A 20,270-nucleotide genomic window follows, 5' to 3' on the forward strand; every position below is an offset into this window, starting at 1 on the left:
CTGTCTAGGTTAAGAAGTACAGAATAGCTGTACTAAACAAGTGAGCTTTCTTTTTATTTTCTTCCCAATGTCCCTGATGTTGAAGTATTCAGCAGGGAATAAAAAGGCATCTCATTCACTTGGGGCTAAAGTAGGATGTTGCTTTTATTGCCTACTTAGTAACCAGAGTTGTTTTCCATGAGATGTAGTAATGCAATGCACAGGGAAACCAAATTGACCTAACAAGCCTAAAAAAATTTCCCAGTGCCAATTTTCTTCCTTTTGATTTTAGTGGGGACGTTGGTTTGAAAAGGAAGGTTTAAATTTCCCCTCCCAACATTATCATGATCATAACTGGATAAGGGAGACACACTATTTTTTTTTTAAGGTCTAATATCTAACTATGATTGCTAACTATGCAATATAGATAGTCCTTGTTTAGCAACTACCTTGGACAGCGACCATTCACAGTTACAGTGGTGATGAAAAAGTAACTTTGTAACCAATATCTGCATTTACCACCTTTGCAGCATTTCTCTCTCTCAGTCATGTGCTCACCATTATAATCAGTTAGTACGCGTTTTCCTGTGCCTGACCTGTTTTTTTCTCCCCTGCTCCCCTTGCAGAGTAGAGAGATTGCCAAAACAAGCTATCTCTTCCTGAGCTGTTTTTCTCCCCATCCCATCCCTAAAAGTGCTAATCACAAATTAACAAGCTCAGCTCTGTGACCTTAACTGATTATAATCTTCCATCTGACTGGGCTGCTGCCTGACACTGACCAGACCCTAATCAGTTTCACACCAAAGGCTTTTTGCCTCCTAAATGGCTTGCAGCTCACAGCTGTGAGCACGCTAAGGAAACAGCCGGCACTAGTGCATTCCTTTCTATGTGCATTGCCCTTTGTGTGCCTGCTTATTCTCTTGTAACCCCTTCCTCTCCAAAGAATGCAAATATAAACATCAATTCTCTTCTTGCTAATTATCCCAGTACCTGGGTGAGCATTCCAAAGGGTGGGGGAGCTGAGAAAAAGGACTATAAGATACCCAGCTTCCTCGTGAGTTGAGTTCCAGAAATTTTCCCCACCATTTGGGCTTACCCAGCTATTTGGGGTCATATCAATGTAAGGCAAAGGAAAGCTGAAGTAAAATTGTAGGCAATCACAGTCACGTGATTTTCACTTAGCAACCACTTTGCTTAATAACCAAGTTGCCGGTCCCAAATGAGGTTGCTAAATGAGGACTACCAGTAAACAAGATCTAATTTGCTTTTCACTGACTTTGTGCAGTATCCCAGTTGCTGAGCCTCCTCCCAGGGCAGGGAATAAAAAATGACTCACCCATTTATTTGCTCTGTGCAGCTTTCCTGCATGGCTTTCAACAGTATGAAATTTGCTGCCCCCAGATGTGGAAGTAGTCACCAATAAACATAGTTTTAAAAAGAGACCAGACAAATTCATACAGGATTGAGTCATCAGTAGCTGCTACCTTCTGAATCATGGGCTTTGCAACACTGACAACTGGGTAAGAAAGGTAAAGGTAGATTGTCAACTCCTATCAGTGTTTCTGAGTTTCCTAAATGACCACAGTACAAAACAGAACAACACTGGACAAGAGAGACTTTAGGCCAGAACCAACACAGCTCTTATTTTTTATGAATGGCAAGACAAACAAGCTTCTAAGGCAGGGTTCCTCAACCTCAGCAACTTTAAGATGGGTGGACTTCAACTCCCAGAATTCCCCAGCCAGCCTGGCTGGGGAATTCTGGGAGTTGAAGTCCACCCATCTTAAAGTTGCTGAGGTTGAGGAACCCTGTTCTAAGGGACCCATAAAAATCTACATCCACGATCCTCCTTACACGTATTTATTTGGAGTGAAACCTTCGTGCAGTGTCCATTCCTCCAGAATGTCTGCTAAAACTGAATGTAGGTAATTTGCTTCTATTTATGTCGCTTTACATCATTTATTATGAAAATGACATAGCATGATGCAAATGACATAAGCTGCACCATTTGTATACTTGCATCAGTACATAAATTCCAAAACATTGGCAGAAATAATACAAATTTAAGTGAATTCTCCAGAGTGTTTGAAATACAATGGACTTAGCCTGTTATTTTGGAGGTCCGTTTGGACACAAATCGCATCCAAAGTCCGATAAATGGGAAGACATGACATTAAGCTTTACAGTATTTATTTGTTTAGCTTTTGTGTTTTTGACTATGTTGCACATTGTTGAAAGCCATCCTGAGCAGCTTCATTGAGTGAGCAGGTCCAATGCCATTTTAATTCCCCCTCAATATAATTTCTTTAACTCCTTCCCATGTAGCATTATTTCAGAGGGATGTTATGTTGGGGACACTGAAAAGGAATGTCAAGCACAGTGTTTTTACTCATTGAAGAATTTGGTATGCTTCTTGACAGCAGGTAGCCTGGATTGATGTTATTCTGCAAAGATGGCAGCAGTCCTGCTAGTTCCCAGCTTTTGCCTAAGAGAGCCTCCTGCTAAATCTAGACCTAATGGAAGACCTCCACCAGCACTTCTATCTGCACCATTTTAACTGAAGATCTTGTAGATGGAATCAGAGACCTCTTGGTTGCAAACCGTATTGAAATGCTGACAATGACTTAAGGATTCTCCTCTATAAAATCATAGGCATTTGGATGTGTTTTCTTTTGCTTTATTTCTTTGTGTATTAGCTAAGCCTCCTGTTCCTCTCAGCTGGACTGGAAAGAATCACAGCAATTTTGACTGACTTCTCAAATGAAAGAAAGACACCCGATTGAAATTGAAATGTGAAAGGGTATTAATTATCCTTTCTCTTTCACAGTAAGACACTTAGTAAACAAAAGTTATTAAAGTTATTGGTTTAATTAACTTAACAATTATATTAAGTTAAGCACAGCTAAACTGTGTTTGTTTCATAGCACTCAGCCAACTACATTTCTATGGAGAACTCTTCTAATCCCTACTGATACTTTGTTTACGCTGAGAATTAATGAGATTTTTTTCTCCCCCATAAACAGAAAGGCAGGCAAAAATTCTCATTGTCATTGCCTGGGGCCTCTCTTTCTTGTTTTCAATTCCCACTCTCATCATCTTTGGGAAACGCCAACTGTCTAATGGAGAAGTGCAGTGTTGGGCTGCCTGGCCAGACGACTCTTACTGGATCCCTTATATGACCACAGTTGCCTTCCTGGTGTATTTTATTCCTCTAATTATTATCAGGTAAGACTATTTGCAGATTACTCTCATACACCCTACTCCAGGCACAGCTTTCACCCATCCATGAGAGATCTGTATTTATCTTAATAGGGATCTTATCTTAATCTTGCCCATTTTTACTCCTTCTTATTGTAATGACAAAAATATATACAAATACAGTATTGGTACTCATGGATTTTTTTTTCTGATAAGTTTGTAAATACAAGTCTGAAGAAAACTTGAAGGAGATCAAAGGAGAATTTTGGCCAAAAGACATAATTGCCCATGTGAATGTTTGCATGGATCGGAAGATGCATGCAGAGAGTTTAATGCAAACAGAGAATGGATGAGGAAATTAATACTGTACATGCAAAGCAAATTCAGGCTGAAAGTAGATTGGGGTGTGATTTTATCTCAGTGCAGCTGTACTGGGAGAGACGGCACCAAAAACAACTTACAGTCTTACATTATTCTCCAAGCTGCAGCATTTTAAGAAAAGCTGATTTAAGGCAAGGAAATGAACTTTTCTTTTCTCCTACCTGGTGGATGAGAGTGACTATCTTCAAATAAAACTCCAGTTTCAGGAATTATGCCAAAGTTAATCCTTTCCATTAAAAATATGGTCTGTCTGTCTGTCTGTCTGTCTTTCTCTCTCTCTCTTTAATATTTTCTTTTAGAAACCTCTAAGACTCTACCATTGTTTTATATGGTAGAGTAAGCAAGTAGTATATTTCTTTCTTCCCTAACCCTAGTGAAAAAAAATAGTTTTATTCGGAGAGGAGAGATAGCAAAATTCAATTTATCATTTTGCCAGGTCACAATGCTACAAAGTTTGAGACTTCTAGCAGTAAGGCAAACAATTTCCTCTATTATTTTTTTTCTTCCTGGCTAGTTTCTGCCATGTCTCCTCCTTAAGAGCCACTCCTTAAAATCTTCACTGCATCATATTTCTAGGAGTCTGCTATATCTGTAGATTTAGTGCAGGCAATAATAATAGCTAACAATAGCCATCTTTCTATGGCTTTCATGTATTTATTTGGAAATTAGTACTTCATAAAAAAGATCTTAACCTTACCTTGAAATGCATTAGCTCTATGAATAATCATTTGAACAAGCATTGTGCAATTATGTACCACCTTCTAATCTAATTTCAACAGGGATTTAGAGGTTTATTAAAAGGAATTGTTATGTGCATATATCTCCTTGACTTTGTATTATCCTATCATTCATATCTTCCATTTACAAGCAGAATTTCATGCTGTTTAAAAAGCAAACAGCTATGAAATGACTAAGCCACAACTAGGGAGTCATTAGATTATGACAGATGGAACTGGACATAGGGCTTATAAAGACCCATTTTATCTGCTATTATTTCTAATTTCATGTTAATTTTGTTGAATTTTTCTAGAAGTACTGCATGTACAATCATGGTGTTAGATCCAGGCTTAATCATACTAAGAGTAGATGCTTGAAACCACTGAGAAATATTGGTCACAATTAACTTAACCCCATATATTTCATAGGATCTATTGTAAATCTGCATCCATCTCTTTGTCTGCTTTCATATTTCATATCTATTTACCATAGCATAACAATAATTATAGAGAAAAATAAAATTATTTAACAAAGTCCAGAACACAGTTAACATAATTGCATTAACTGCTTTTCAGAAAAAGAGTAGCAACTAGTAAAAAATAGTGAAAGCTCTGACTAGAAGATTATTAGCTTTTAAACAAACCACTAAGAATGTTGGTAATCAAATCCTAGGTCTAGATGTATCACTTTTCAATTTTATTTTTAATTTATTGTGTCCATCTTTCAGAATTTTTTGGCTAAAGGTTAGCATATATGTGAGGGAAAAAAAGCTGTGGAACTTCTAGAGTCTTTGCTAGGGCTGTGCAAATCCTTTGAAAAAGCTACTTGCAAGTGAACAGGGATGCGTAAAAAGTATTTGCTGTCATATAGTTAAAGCAGCCAGATCTTTCTCCAGGCTCATGCATCTCCTTCAGATGATGTTTCTGGATATCTCCGATATGGGTTTATACAGAGATATTTTATTTCATTTTTTGTTCCGTTAGTTTAAATGATTGTGTATTCATACACAAGCAAATACATCCAGAAGCAGCTTTTGAAGTAGGTGGAAAAAGATATGATGTATTAACAGTTCAAAAAATAAATACTTTATATGTGCCCCTGCATATTCCAAAGCATCTCTTTCAAAGGAATTGCACAACCCTGCTCACTGTTAACGATTGTGGCCCTACTGTCCACAAACAGCATATGATCAAAGTGCAAACCATTCACCTTCTTTAAGATATAAAGGGCAAATAAGCATGCTTAGGCCAAATGTCATGATAGGATTCCAGTGCTATGATATTCTGTCATACCTGAAAAGAAAGCAAAAGGCAAAGAAATGCAAATTATAATTATCTCTAGCTTTACAATGCAGAGAAAAACAATCCAAATAGTATCCTATTTTAGAAAAAGACAATGAGCTTATTATAAATTCTCAGAATTAAACTACATTCACAGTCATTCAGTAAGATAATTGGATTTAATAAAATGTTCAAGCAAGTGTATGTTTTCTTGAAGTAGGAAACAGAAAAATCTATTAAAGTATAAATGGATTCATTAATAAAGTTTTGCCTATTCTGTATGAAGGGCTGACCCTAGATGTACATTTGGAATAGACTAACTGAAATCAGTGGTTCTTAAATTAATCAAGAATATGTTCCCATTTATTTAATGGGTCTCTAACTACAATGGAACTTGTAATCAAACCTATAATACACACAGTACTGATAAAATTGCACAGTGATAGCTACAATTCTTGAATTTCACCCACACCAAACTAATAACTTGTTTGTTTGCTATTCCCATTCTAGTGTTATTTACTTCATTGTGATTCGGACAATATGGGTTAAGAGTAAAGCCCATGCTGTAATAATATCTAAGTGCTCCGGTAAGTAATTTAGGGAGGAATGGACACTTATGGCATTAAAACCAGACATTAATTCACCAGTCTCGAAGGAGGCAGTGATGTGCCCCCTCATCAAGAGATCATAACTGGACCCAAACATCCTGGACAATTTTCATCCAGTCTCAAACCTTCCCTTTTTTTAAGAAGGTTGTTGAGAAGGTGGTCAATTACAAAGGATCCTAGAGGAAACTGATTATCTGGGCAATTTTCAGATCTGGACATAGTATGGAGATGGCATTGAACTATGGGACAGCTAGGATGGGGATAATGCTACTATTGAGCCCCTCCTTGCTCTCAGTGGCTTTCAGTACTTTCAGCAATGGTATCCTCTTGGACCTGCTACAGGGAGTGGGAGGCCCAACGTTATGATAGTTCTGTTTCTTTCTCTGCAGCCAGTTCCAATCAGTGTTGCTTGGAGGAGAGAGGTCAAGCTCAAAGCCTCTGACCTGTGAGGTGCTTCAGGATGCAACATTCTCTCCCTTCCTGTTCAACTTCTCATGAGACCACTAGGGGAGGTTATTTGTTGGTTTGGGGTCAGGCATAATAGCCATCCTCAGTATGTTGCTGATACTTAATTGCTTAATCAGCCAAGGCCCGGGATGAGCAATGTTAAGGCTTGTCTCAGTGCCTGGAAGATGTTGGGTCTTCATAGGAGAAACAGGCTCAGGCTCAAACCTAGCAAAATTGAGTCGCTACAGTTCCTCCAAGTCCTGGGGACTTCCCATCCTTATTTCTGAATAAGATATGCCCTGTCCTGCTCAAGACTGGTGCACAATACGGAGGTCTTCCTGGACTCTCAGCTTCTGCTCTGAGGAATGCCTTTGCGCAGGTTCAACTTGTGCATCAGTTGAACATTTTCCTGGGTTAAAAGCCTTGCTCATGATCACTCATGCCTTGGTCACTTTGCAGGTGGACTGTTGCAATGTGTTCTACATGGGGCTGCCTTTGAGGATCACTCAGAAGCTACAGCTGGTCCAGAATGTAGCAGTATGAGTGGTGATTGCCAAGCCTTGCTATGCTATCCCCATATAACTGCCCCCCCCACAGCTACATAAGACAATCCATAATAACTATTTAGTCATGCTCAATTTTTTTTAAAAAATCAAAATATTTAAAAGTTGGCTATTTCGTCTGCATTTTTAGAATGAAAAAATTATGAAGAAAATTTCAATGTTACAATGTTTAATTTCAAAATTCAGAATTGCTATACTTGTTGGTATGCCTTGATTGGTTGCAGCATAAAAAACACATAAATTATATGTTATGACTATCATATGCTAAAAAGATATGTACAATTTTTCTTGAACCAAAAGACACACTCCAAGAAATTAGGAGGGTATGAAAAGAAATAATTTGCTCTCATTACAATTAAACTAATTAAATTCAATTAGTAGGATTATTCCCATGTATTTAATAGTTTTTGCCTTCTACTAAAAATAATGAAAAGTTTGGGAGTTGAAGTCCAACAGATCTGTGGAGTACATCGTTGGTGAAAGCTGTGCTACAGCACAATACTAGACATTTGAGATGGGCAGGAGCAGGATATATTTAATTTAGAAACTCAATTACAAAATCAGAATCAATAATTTATATTTTGTTGAATTTCTCAACAATGGCAGCAGCAATTTCTCATTTAAAAATATTCTTAAAGTTAGAAAGCAGTAAAATTTGGGGCTAAAGAAATTTCATCTGTGTATTGATTTGCAATTTGATTAAACTGCAGAGATGTCAGGAATGTTTCCCCATTCCAATTATGCCTCTATAATGTTTTCGGGGGGGGGGGTCTTTTTTTTCTGCAGATGGTAAATTCTGTGCAAGCTACACCCATCGAGCTCTTATATCAAAAGCAAAAATCAAGGCTATCAAATATAGTGTCACAGTTATTCTTGGTAAGTGGTAACATATGCCAGCTGACTAAACTTTGAGAAAGGTTTGTCTTGGTTGCAGCCAACAGAAGGCTTCACTTTTTATAGATCCCATGGCTGTCTCCTGAGGGGGAATATCAGCCCTACCTCCATAGTAAAAATTCAATGGAAATGTATAAAATAATAGCATCTTCAGATGTCCAGCCATGCAGGACCTAAACCAAGGATGATTCTGTATTGCATAGAAAATTATATTATTACTGAGTACAGTGCAATGTGAGTACAGCTTCTCTTCAGACTACCTGCTGAACATGTGGATATGCAACTGCACCGACCTGTGTAAGAGGTTCATTTTCACACATACTTATATGTTGGAGACAATCTGGATTTATAGCAAGTTATCTTAAACCTGGCTTTTGTGGCAGGCGCAGTATTGCTTAGACTGAATGGAATGTTTGAAGGCATTGTCACCAAAATACCTTTCCAAGAGTCAGATCAGTAATCAATTGAAAAATTAGAACCCTCAATCATCTTAGAATAAGTGGCATTTATGGCACAGTTACAGACTAGAAAGACACTATTCTCTACAACCTTACATTGATTTCCATCCCACATGTTCTCTTTATACACAAATTTAGCTTTCCTATATTCAAAGGTAGAATAGAAGCAAACTTATTATTGAACAGCAGATAAAGCTGGGGTAAGTAATCAATAACAGTATTTCATTTTATAGTTTTATTGGCTTATCATTTATCATTTATTTATCATTATCATTTTATAGAACTATTCAAGATAAGATAGGAAAATTTAGTTTCTACAACACCTGAATAAGTATGACATTTTGAAAGCAGCCCAGAACTATGGAACTTCCTTACTGAATGGCCTGAGGTTTGCAGAGTATTACTTCTTCTTTTTTTCCCTTCTGGTGCATCTTTTTTTTTACAGCAGAACTTTATAGCAGCTAATTTAAAGTCAAATTTTCAAAATCCCTTTTGCAGTATATTTATTTATTTGATTTATACCCCATCTTTTTACTGTTTTCACATTATATGTGCTAAGATAGCCCTTTGAGCAGAGGGAAGGAAAAAGAGTGTCTTTAGATCTTTTGATTCTTGACTTGTCCATCACTCCGAGATTTGGAGTACCTGATATTTTTCTCCAAGGTACTGCAGCTTCATTTGGACCTGTGCCTTCACAATATACCTTACAACAACTTATCTTCTTCCTCATTCTGACTAAAATACAAAACAGTGTGGTTATTAAAAGTGGGGGGAGGGGATTTGGAGATGAAAATTTGTCATTGGATCACCTGTCCCTGCCAGCTTCCACATCTAACTCTTTTCTTAGGAAAACTCAATGTAAGAAAGTCCCAGACAGACATGAGATGGTGGAAGAAGCGTTGAATCTTAGGCCTTTGCCACGACCCCAGAAGAAAACAAAATTTAAAGCCCTTTGATTGCTTTTCATTGCTTGCAAGCAGTAAGTGTGATTTTTTCTTCACAGAAAAAGTGCAGGAAAAATAATGAATTTTAAACTTTCTGAACTATTGGTTTGCCAAGATAAGCCCAGCTGGACATTGGATTGATGGAAGTCCCTGCATCAAAGCTCTCCTAGCAATCCAATAGAACTGCTCTGTGAAGTTTCTTCAAATCATACACAACTTGTGATTATTGACCATTTCCTAAAAATTGTATCTATGATGGCAAATGTAGCAGGTCTTGTGATTCAGACATAATATCCTGGCATAAAAAGAGCACCAAATCTTAATGCTGCCTGCTTTCTTGCCAGTCACAACTGGTTTTGGTGTTTAGATCCTGGTTTCTTAAAATCACAGTTCTCTGTTATGCATAAAACAGGAAAAGGAGACCTCATGTGAGAATCTGAAAAGGTGGATTGTTTCTGATTTAAGACTTAATTTTAAACAAATATGGCTATTACAGTTTCCCATTTTAAGTGTAAAGCAAGGAACTGTGGTTTAATTAAAAGGGGAGTACAGAAGAGAAGAATGTACAATCTGCCCATCATTGAGGAAATTCATTGAGGACAGAAGAGTAATAATTGTAATTTGTCCTCTGTTATTTGACTTAATTAATTTGGTGTATTGCAAAGTAGGAAGGTAGAAATAGTCAGGTTTCTGCAGCTCTGTCTAGCAAATGTTGATTAAGTTAGACAAGTAACAGATGAAAAAGTGGAACTGTGCCTGAACCAAAAGGTTTAGACCAAGGGTTCCCAGACTGTGGTCCATTATAGATCTGCAAGAATACTGCAAATAGCCCAGTGCTGGGAAGAGAATGTAATTTTGTGTTATAATGCTGTTGCCAATATTACAATATTTTTAAATAAATGATTGAAATTTCACATTATTGTTAAATCCCAGGAAATGTGGGTGTTTTTAATCAAAACCATAGGAGTTTTTGTTACCATCAAAAGAATAAAAACCATCCTATTATATTTTTGCAGAAATAATAAATGTGTGCATTTTTATGCTTTTCTAAATACATGAAAAAATCTCTCCTGCTTTTAAACTACAGATGTAACAACAAAAGACAGGCTTTCCCAAAAGGATTTCACTGAGGCTGTGTTGTTCCTCTTCTATGCCACCATGTTTTGAAACAATAAATCAGTTAAATGGATCACGTGTAACAATTTCTCTACCATGTTTCTATTGAGGCATCAACATGCAAGGAAAGTTACATGAATTCATAATGCAATCAGTCAACTAAATCTAGTTTAACCAAAAATAGTCACTGTGCATCTCCATACCATTTTTCCTTACACATCATCCACATCCATACACTGCTTCATTCTTTTGCTCTTTAAACCTCTCTGGAGTCCTTGGTGCTCTCTGAACTTGGTTGTTTGCTTGCAGATGTTTCATCATCCAACTAGGTAATATCATCAGTGATGTTACCTAGTCAGATAATGAAATGTCTGCAAGCAAACAATCAAGCTCAGAGAGCACCAAGGACACCACAGTTCAACCCTGATCTACAGATATTCTCTTCTATTGAAATTTCTCTCTCTTTTTGAGAATCTCCCGTCATATTTTTTTCAAGATGCTAGGGGGAGAAGTCCACAACTAACTTGTACATTTGAATATTAATTTGCTATAGCTAATTAATATTCTATCACAGGTAAAGCTGAGGAATCTCTGGCTTAGAGATGAAAGTCATATTAATTTGATTACATGAGTATTAAACCAGAGGACATCTTAAGAAGTACTCCCTAGCATTTAATAATGATTTAATTGGATGTACATATGTGCTTAATGTGATTGCATTACCGTTGTTGGATTTCTGTTTGCAGGGATTAGTCCTGAGGGATGAATATAAGAGGCTAAAGTATTATGCATTGCACATTGTTTTCTTAGGAGTCTCTTTGCTGACAGGATGTGCAAATGAGGCTGTTGTATTTGCACACTCCTCTGTTGCCCATGAATCTCCAGAACATTGCTATAAATACAGGTAGTCCTTGTTTAGCAACCACACTAAATTCCCATGAAATGGTCACTAAGCAAACCACGTGACTGAGAGAGATGCAGGGTTGCTGCCATCTCGTTTAGATACACTTCTCTTGTGCAGGAACACCAGCATTACTCTCACCCCGGCGTGTGTTGTCAGGTCCAGAAATTTGGGTGTGAGTGCATTGGTCAGAAAATGATTTTTTTTACTACCATTTATTACCATCTTATTTGTGAACAGTTGCTATCTGAGGTAGTTGCTAAACGAGGGCTCCCTTTAAGTTATTCAAAGAGTGATGCTTACTGTAAGATTCAACAGCAGAGGCAAGAATGCTTTTGAGGTTCTTTGAAAGAAAAGTCATTTCAGTGTTTAAAAATTATCATCTTCTAAAAGATGATGTTGCAGATCTATTTTGCCTCTTTTCATTTATTTTTAGAAACAAATCATTGTTCCAAAGCATAAGAACCAGAGCTTATGCTAAATTAGGTGTACCAGAACCCACTGAAATCATGAGGGCTGGCCATGTCTCAGGCTGAAAAAAAGTTTACATCCATTTCTTTCAGCTTTAAAGGTGTTGATGGGAGATCTGAGCAAAATGGCATTAGCAGCTCTTGTAATATACAGCCTTTTTTTCCATTAATTTCTTTCAGCATTTGTGCTCTGCTGGAGTCCTTACTTTCTCTTTGATATCCTGGATAACTTCAGCATCCTTCCAGAAACTCAAGAACGCTTCTATGCAGCAGTGATAATTCAGAACCTGCCAGCTTTAAACAGTGCTGTCAACCCCATCATCTACTGTATCTTCAGTGATACACTTTGCCATGCTTTCAGGTAAATGCTTGTTGTTTTTTCTCCCAGCATTTCAGTGGGCAAACATTCCTCAGGTAAGAGTCTAGCTGCACATTACACCCACCAGTTCAGAGCTATCCCTGTTGAAAACTTGTCCAACACATACGTTTAATAAAAGACAATAGCAGAAAAGGCAAAGGAAGCTGGGAAAGTATCAGGCAAAGAACTAAGCTTCACTTTTTGCATAATCAGTTGATAAAAGCAGCCATAATATAAGAAGAATTATTGATATTCACCATTAATTGAGGCAAGGACCATATTTGCAGTTGTGTGGTATACAGAGGCCATATTCCCAAAAGGAGGTTGGATCAGGAAAAGAAAAGGCATTATATTTAAAACAATAAAAACAAAAGGATGAAATCAGCACAATTACTTCCTAATTTTCTGTTTCATTCAAAATTAGAGTTCAGTGGTGCTGCACCCAAAATCTCTTGGGATCTCAACTGAATATATGATTGCATGTCAGGAGTTCCATGAGCCCCTGGACCTTTTTGTTAGAGCTTCCAAAATTCCCCAAAAGCATTCCATTGAAAAATAGGGGGGAACTGGACATTGAAAAGTCCGCCTAAGCTCTATGTTTTGGTAGGAGGAAAGCAAAGGTCCTATTCTGTATGGGTTAGGATTACAAGCTATCTCATTTGATATTTGGTAAGTGTAGATAGAGCAAATAATAGTTATGAATACTTACCTGCTCTGTGGTTCATCTAGACTTAAGAATTTGTAAAATAATTGTCTCTTTGGCCATACAGTTGGTTTACAGTGCAATTCTGTGCATGTCTACTCAGATGAGTTCTGTGAACAGCTAATTCCATAAAAGTATGAATAGGATTCCAACCTTAAAACCTTTCATTTTTGGCAATTCCCCAGTCCTTAGTAAATTAGAGAAACTTCCCAGGAAATTGTTTCTGTCTGCTGATTATGGAGGTTTCTCTTTAACTTACCACTCACCAAATTGTGGGCTGCTGATTCTTTCTTTTTTCAATAGAAATCAGTGACCTTGCTGCCTTTGGCTGGGAATTGGATGGGGCCTGATTTTTAAATTTCTGCAAAGGCCACTGGGAATACTTTAGTGATATTCTCAATTCGTACAATGATATCAAGGCCTCTGCACTGATTTTGGCCTTTGGATGCGAGGCCATCTCCACCAGTGTCTGCTGACTGGCACTTTGGATTGAGTATGTATACATGTAAACAGTAGACCTAAATTTGGATCATGTGGTATAACAGTTAAGATCTTGAGCTGGGACCAGGAGGATACCCAGGTGCAGAACCCTATTTAAGAGCAGAGAAGCTCATAATTGATTTGCCAACCCAATCAACCTTGCAAGTTTAAAACCATGAGAATCAAATAAGGGGAGATTGGCCCTCCCAGCACACGTGTAATGCTGTATGATTCTAAAGCAAAGTTGGATAATTATTTTTCACTGAGGGGCAGAGTTCACTGTTGCTTCTGCTGTTATTGTTTTTTTTTTAATCCTGCCTTATTTTTATAAAGGCAACAAACATGCCTAATACTCCTTCCTCCTCCTATTTTCCCCACAACAACCTTGTGAGATGAATTGGGCTGAGAGAGAGTGACAGACCCAAAGTCACCCAGCCAGCTTTCATGCCTAAAGTGGGACTAGAACTCACAGTCTCCTGCTTTCTAGCCTGGTGCCTTAACCACTAGATCAAACTGGCTCCAACCTCCAGTGGCCTCTGGGCGTTCAGCCACTGTGATGGGCAGAGGCAAAATATTCAGATATTTTATTTCCAATGTTGAGGGGACATGGGAAGCATTTATACCCAAAACAGGCATGCAAAGTATTCCACCCACCGAAGAATTCATTTTATATGATCCACTCAGAGACTGTGATTCAGGCGGGCTATAAATTATATAAATAATTTACTGTTTAATTCTTAAATATCCCTCTTCCCAAAGTATGCCCCAAATCACAATTTTCCTACAGAATTTTGGTTAGACATTCCTGGCAGTCTGGGGAACCATATGTGGCTTACAGATTGTTTAATATAATGCTAGAGGAAAGGCAGGATATAAATAATGACAATCAGCAGTCCTAAATCTCTTTTCACTAAGTTCCATCTATTAATGTATAATTTCAAAATTTAGGTTAAAAATCTCCTAAAGGGATGTTCTGCTTTGAATTCTTCAACCATTCAGAAGAATGTCAAGAGCAGTCAAACTGACAGGCACTATCCTAAAATAAAGCAAAAGATGGATGTTTCCTATGTAGATGCCTCTCTGTATTGGAGACCTTTCAATTAATGGAGTGCTATAGTCTACCAATGATTGGAAAAATTGCATTTTCCTGGGACTGAATGAAAAAGATTTTGTCAAAAGCCTGGCATATCAGAGTATATAGCTAACAAACTCATATGCTTGGTCACAGATTATGTGTGTGTGTCTCTCTCTGTGCGTATATGTCTATGTATACAGGGTGTACCAACTGTCAGGACCAAAAGGCCAATCACAATATGTTTTATTAATTTTTTTTGTCAGAGAAAATGTCACGTGTCAAACAAGAAAGGAAGTGTTTAGAAGAAAATGGCAACCTTCAAACATTTAATATAATTTATATAATAAATTGTCTATGGGGACTGACTTTTGGTACGATAGATAGATAGATAGATAGATAGATAGATAGATAGATAGATAGATAGATAGATAGATAGATAGATAGATAGCATTTATACCCTATATAGCAGCAGAGAAGCTCACAGTTGATTTGCCAACCCAATCAACCTTGCAAGTTTAAAACCATGAGAATCAAATGAGGGGAGATTGGCCCTCCCGGCACACGTGTAATGCTGTATGATCCTAAAGCAAAGTTGGATAATTATTTTTCACTGAGGGGCATAGTTCACTGTTGCTTCTGCTGTTATTGTTTTTTTTTTTTTAGATTTTTTTAAAATCCTGCCTTATTTTTATAAATAACTCAAGGCAACAAACATGCCTAATACTCCTTCCTCCTCCTATTTTCCCACAACAACCTTGTGAGATGAATTGGGCTGAGAGAGAGTGACAGACCCAAAGTCACTCAGCCAGCTTTCATGCCTAAGGTGGGATTAGAACTCCTGTATGCACATATATACAGAAAGAGAGATGGTATCCACTTGCATGTATGTGTGTGTAACAATAGCTCACCATCATTATATTGTCACTGTACACTACATTAATTTCAGTATTCTTTTCCAGGCAAAGAAGATCGAGTAATTTGGGGACTTTCAGAGATCGAACAGAAGGACTGGAAATGCAAGTTGTGTCCAAACCAGAATATATTTAGAGATTATATGTGACCACAAAGATCATATGGATTCTGAAGGCAGAAAGCTAGAACCTCATAAAATTATGTATTTTGGGAGGCATAAATGGGAAAAATAATTCACTTTGTGGCAATGTAAGTTCTACCAGCAGATGTCAACTCACAACACATTTATCAGACAACATGTAATATTATACATGCAACATATTTCAGTGTAAATAGCTTTTATCCACATGTAAAAACTTTCCTTTCCATATATCTATCTAATATCATAAACCTCATGTGACAATATACTGTCCCTTTGTACCACAGGAATGGGATACGTTGCAAAGTTAACTGCTGTTGTGAATGCTACTCACTTATTGGAATTGTAGATCAAATTATAAATATTTCAGGGAAGTCTATATATTCTTCAATTGCAGAAGATAAAATTTGTAAAGACACTAAAACAAAATTGTTATGGTTCTTTGACTCAACCCCATCAATGAATTTCAGGACATAAAAGCAATTCTTGATGTTTTCCTTGAAAATGGTGGGTATACGCTCAAGATCATATCATGGAAACTGGTTGGCTTTCTTCTTCCTCTTTAGCTTAACTTGGAATTTGCACATGAGCAGTTTGTGATCTGTTTCACAGTCAGTCACTGGCCACATCTCTCCTGTTGTAACTGAGCTCTTCCACCTCCTTGTACCAATAATGTAGTCAATTTGATTTCTATGTACTCCATCTGGGGATGTCCATGTATATTAGCATAATGTTGGTTGTTTGAAAACTGTGTTAGCAGTGAAGAAATCATTGGATTGGCAGAAATTGATAAATTGTTCTGCTTTATTTCAATTTCCTAGGCCAAGTACATTTTCCTTCTTAGTAATTTCAATTTTGGCATTCCAGTCACCAACTACAAGCAGTGCTTTTTGTTTGCATGTTCTATTTCTAACTGCATTTTGTCATAAAACTCATCCTCTTCCTCTTTTTCAGCATCAGTGGTTGGATCATAAACTTGGATAATAGTCATTGATTCCATTGTAGCTTTCTACCCACGTGGTTTTCATGGTAATACACAGGAGTGAATCATTGCCTTCTCCCATACAGTATGAATGACTGCCTTTGCCATTGTAATTAAAGTGATCATCCAGCTCCAGCATCATCCTATATCTCTGCTGCTCAATATAGGTGCCTGATTGCTTTAGCTGGGCAGCTAGAATGACTTCTACACCTTGTATGACCTTGCTGGTAGTATATACTCTTCGCATATAGTCCAGCATTTTTGCTTATCCCTTGCATGAATAACTATTGCCATAATGAGGCTGCATATCAGGACTTGAAGGAACATAACAATAATATTATATAATATTTTCAATATTATATCAATATTAAGATATAAATACTGAATTTATGGTCTCCCTGAAATGAGAAGTCTCATTTATGTGTTAAACTAGGATCCCACACATTTTGGCACTGAATTTTGGTCACTTGAATATTTGCCAATGACCTTGTATCATGGCAAAAACTTCAGCTCATCTTCAAATGTTGTACTGTTGTGCTGGCACTGCCATTGTTATATAGTATCATAAATCTAATTGCAATATTCAAGGTCACTTTTTTTTAAGGAGAAAAAAAGAGAACTCTATGGATATATTTATTTTAATCCCAAAGTGATCATCAAGACGGCATGTTCCTAGAAATAATAAAGTACTTCAGTCTTTTAATTTGTGGACAAATCTGATTTGTTCCCACAAAGCCCTTAAATGTACCAGGAAGACTATAGAATTGGTTAGAATAAATAGGTGCTTACATACCTTATTATTTAATGCAAAATTCAGGTTTTTACATGATCAGAACTATAAACTCTCCTAGCTGCTAAGATGGCACAGAGAGAAAATAGGTAATCATTAACATTACAAGGTTTTCTTGCAGAAATAGGATTAAATTGTGACATTAAATACAGTTATTCAGAAGTTTAAGGAGAGGAAGAAAGAATCAATCTGAAAACATCAATAATATTTCTGTGGTAAATTTCTTTCTTCTTTCCATTAGTCTTCTCCAGAGCAGAAGACTAATAGACCACATCATGAACTCTAGGCTGGCATCATCAATGTTCTTGAAAAGAATGTTCACATTCTTTTAAAATAGAATTTTAAAATGGTTTCCTTCCATTAGCCATCAGAGATATGAGAGAAGGGATGTGAAGATTCACCGTATGATAGATTTAGTCCATTTGGAAAATGATATTCACATTGTCATGGAGGGAATGGTTTGCCACAAAAAAGGCAATTCAGGTTGCATCACTGTGACAACAGTGTGTGCACCATCTCTTGGAAGTTCCTTCTAAAATTTCTCAGGAAAATGTCATTCTTTAGCATTCTCAATCTTTACTTTTGACTTTAGCTGCTTGGCAAGTTACTTCAATGTCAGTGTTACTTTTATGGGTGTGGGGGGGGAAGCTCCTCCCAATGTTTTGCAAGGCTATACAGTATCCACTCTTGGTTTGTAGTTGGTTGTATGTAGTTTTATTGTGCCTTGTTTTTGTTTTGTTTTGTTTTTATTTCTATGGCAGTAAGATGTGTTTTCTTATATGAAGTGAAATTTGTGGGAAATGTATGGCTCTTCATTTTGAATGGGAAATGAACAAATAAACATTTCCAGAAAATTTTCTGCCTAAAAATACACCCATATCCACAAACACAAATTTTGGAATGGCTTAATTGGTCCTATATTTCCCTGGTACAACCAGATATCTAAACAATGCAAACAACACCAGAAACCAACAATGCAAACATACTGTTTATGAACATCAAATGGCAATGGAACTTCTGCTACTAGCTCCTTAACTGATCTGGTTAAGTAACGTATTCAGTGCTAGAGTGGAATGGGGTTTGCTCTCTGTTTATATACAGTGGCATGCCCTGCCAGTGTTGGTGGGGGTGGGGTTTTTGTTTTATTTTATTTTTTCCCTCTGGTAGTTCATTTTGGATATCCATTTTGTTGGAAGATGTTATATACACAACTTTATCAAAAAGCGCCTGGCCACTCAACCTACTACAACACAACCAACACAAACTATGAAAAGGATCACACTGCCATACATCAGAAACGTCTCAGAAACTACCAACAGGCTATTACAACCACATGGCATCTCCGTAGCACACAAACCAACTAAAGCCCTCCAAAACATCTTAAGCAAACCAAAAGACCCAGTACTCGAAGAAGAAAAAACAGGAGTCATCTACAACATAACAAACTGTTAGCATCTTAGACCAAGCTAAATCCAAAAATGCAACGGAATTCCTGGAAGCTTGGTATTCAGACAAGACAGCCATCAACAGGCACATAGAGATAAACAACATCTACACACTATTCAAAAGAGACAACAAAAAGGAAAACAAAAGACCAGAACATCTCCTCACCAGCAATCATCACCCAGATAAGCAGAGATTAACACCAAGATTATCACCAGACATACAATCAGCAGTTAACAATACCCTAATCAAGGAACTACCAGAGGGAAAATATAAAACAAAACAAAACCCACACCCCCACCAACACTGGCAGGGCATGCCACTGTATATAAACCCCATTCCACTCTAGCACTGCAGGTGTTACCTAGCCGGGTAACGAAACATTTGCAAGAAAACAGCCAAGCTCAGAGAACCCCAAGGACTCCACAGTTCAACCCTGAGCTACACATATTCCCTTCTATTGATCTGGTTAAGTACGTGGTACAGATGCAGCCAGTATGGAAGGCTCAGGATAAATGTTAATACAGCAAAGGATTCTGGCTGGTGGTACACACACATATGCATGGATGCCATGAATTCTTAACTTCATTTATTTTGGTCAAGTATACTTTCTTTGTTTGGTCCCTATGCCTGAAACATGTTCTTGATGACATACAGTAAACAAATGTTATTTTGTTCTCAAGAACATCTTATGATAGGCTTCTCTTTTGCCCTCCATGATCTGAAGTATGCTTGCTTACATTTGTAATACAATGTTAATGAAATCCACAGTGCTTGCAAACATATTCTCCATCTCTGCAAAGAGAAGACCCATATGTGAAGCATTTTTATAAAGCCAACGCAATTTGCTTTTTCCAGAATTCATTGCCTGCCTGCTTGCCTTCCTCAGCATGTATCTGCATGAGCAAGAGGGAGCTGGATCACTATCCTGAAGGTTTATAATCTAAATGTTGATCATGCAGAATTTAACATAAGAAAGGGAGGAAAAACAGATAAAAGTAATGGACCAAGTGTTAACTTGATTAAAATGATAGGGTCCAGGTTTTAAATCAGCTATAGCTTGACTTTTAAATGACTGAATAATATCCTAATTTACTTGGGAATTAAACACTGAGGGATCTCTATATATAGGTCACCTACAATATTAATAAATACCTTGATATTTTTAATTCTTTTAAATTAATAAATTAACCAATGCTTTTTTAGTATTGTTTTAATGCTGGATGTATTTGTGTTTTAGATATATTTATAGTTTTTAATGTTTTTTGTAAATCGCCCAGAGTCCCCTATTGTGGGGGAGATGGGCGGGGGAGAAATCCAACAAATAAAAAAATACATTCTGTATGAGTAATGCTCAACTGTCTCAAATGGTCCACTGTTAAGCTTTAAAATATGCTTTTCAAGTTTAGTTTTCAAAGCCAATTGATTTTTT

The 20,270-nt window shown here is 37.1% G+C and overlaps 1 protein-coding gene across 2 annotated transcripts in view; it reads left to right on the forward strand.

Moving 5' to 3' along the window:
• NPSR1 (neuropeptide S receptor 1) overlaps nt 1–19,945 on the forward strand; it is a 103,833-nt gene extending 83,888 nt beyond the window's left edge. Inside the window, exons 7-11 of one of the 2 annotated variants that reach the window (XR_015797721.1) lie at nt 3,003–3,204; nt 6,066–6,142; nt 7,960–8,049; nt 9,373–9,504; nt 12,137–12,222. Coding sequence is in view for 1 of the 2 variants with exons in the window: in XM_088149971.1 (XP_088006097.1) it covers nt 3,003–3,204; nt 6,066–6,142; nt 7,960–8,049; nt 12,137–12,317; nt 15,532–15,619 (638 nt within the window). In the remaining variant the exon portion in view is untranslated. Of the gene's footprint in view, nt 1–3,002; nt 3,205–6,065; nt 6,143–7,959; nt 8,050–9,372; nt 9,505–12,136; nt 12,318–15,531 lie in introns of those variants that run through there. The other variant, XM_088149971.1, reaches the window with a different exon arrangement.
• The last annotated feature ends 325 nt before the right edge of the window (nt 19,946–20,270 follow it).

Source organism: Python bivittatus, unplaced genomic scaffold (genome assembly GCF_059951505.1).
Source record: "Python bivittatus isolate LINGU-HERP-01145 unplaced genomic scaffold, Pbiv_v1 ctg000610_np1212, whole genome shotgun sequence".
NCBI classification, from domain to species: domain Eukaryota; kingdom Metazoa; phylum Chordata; class Lepidosauria; order Squamata; family Pythonidae; genus Python; species Python bivittatus.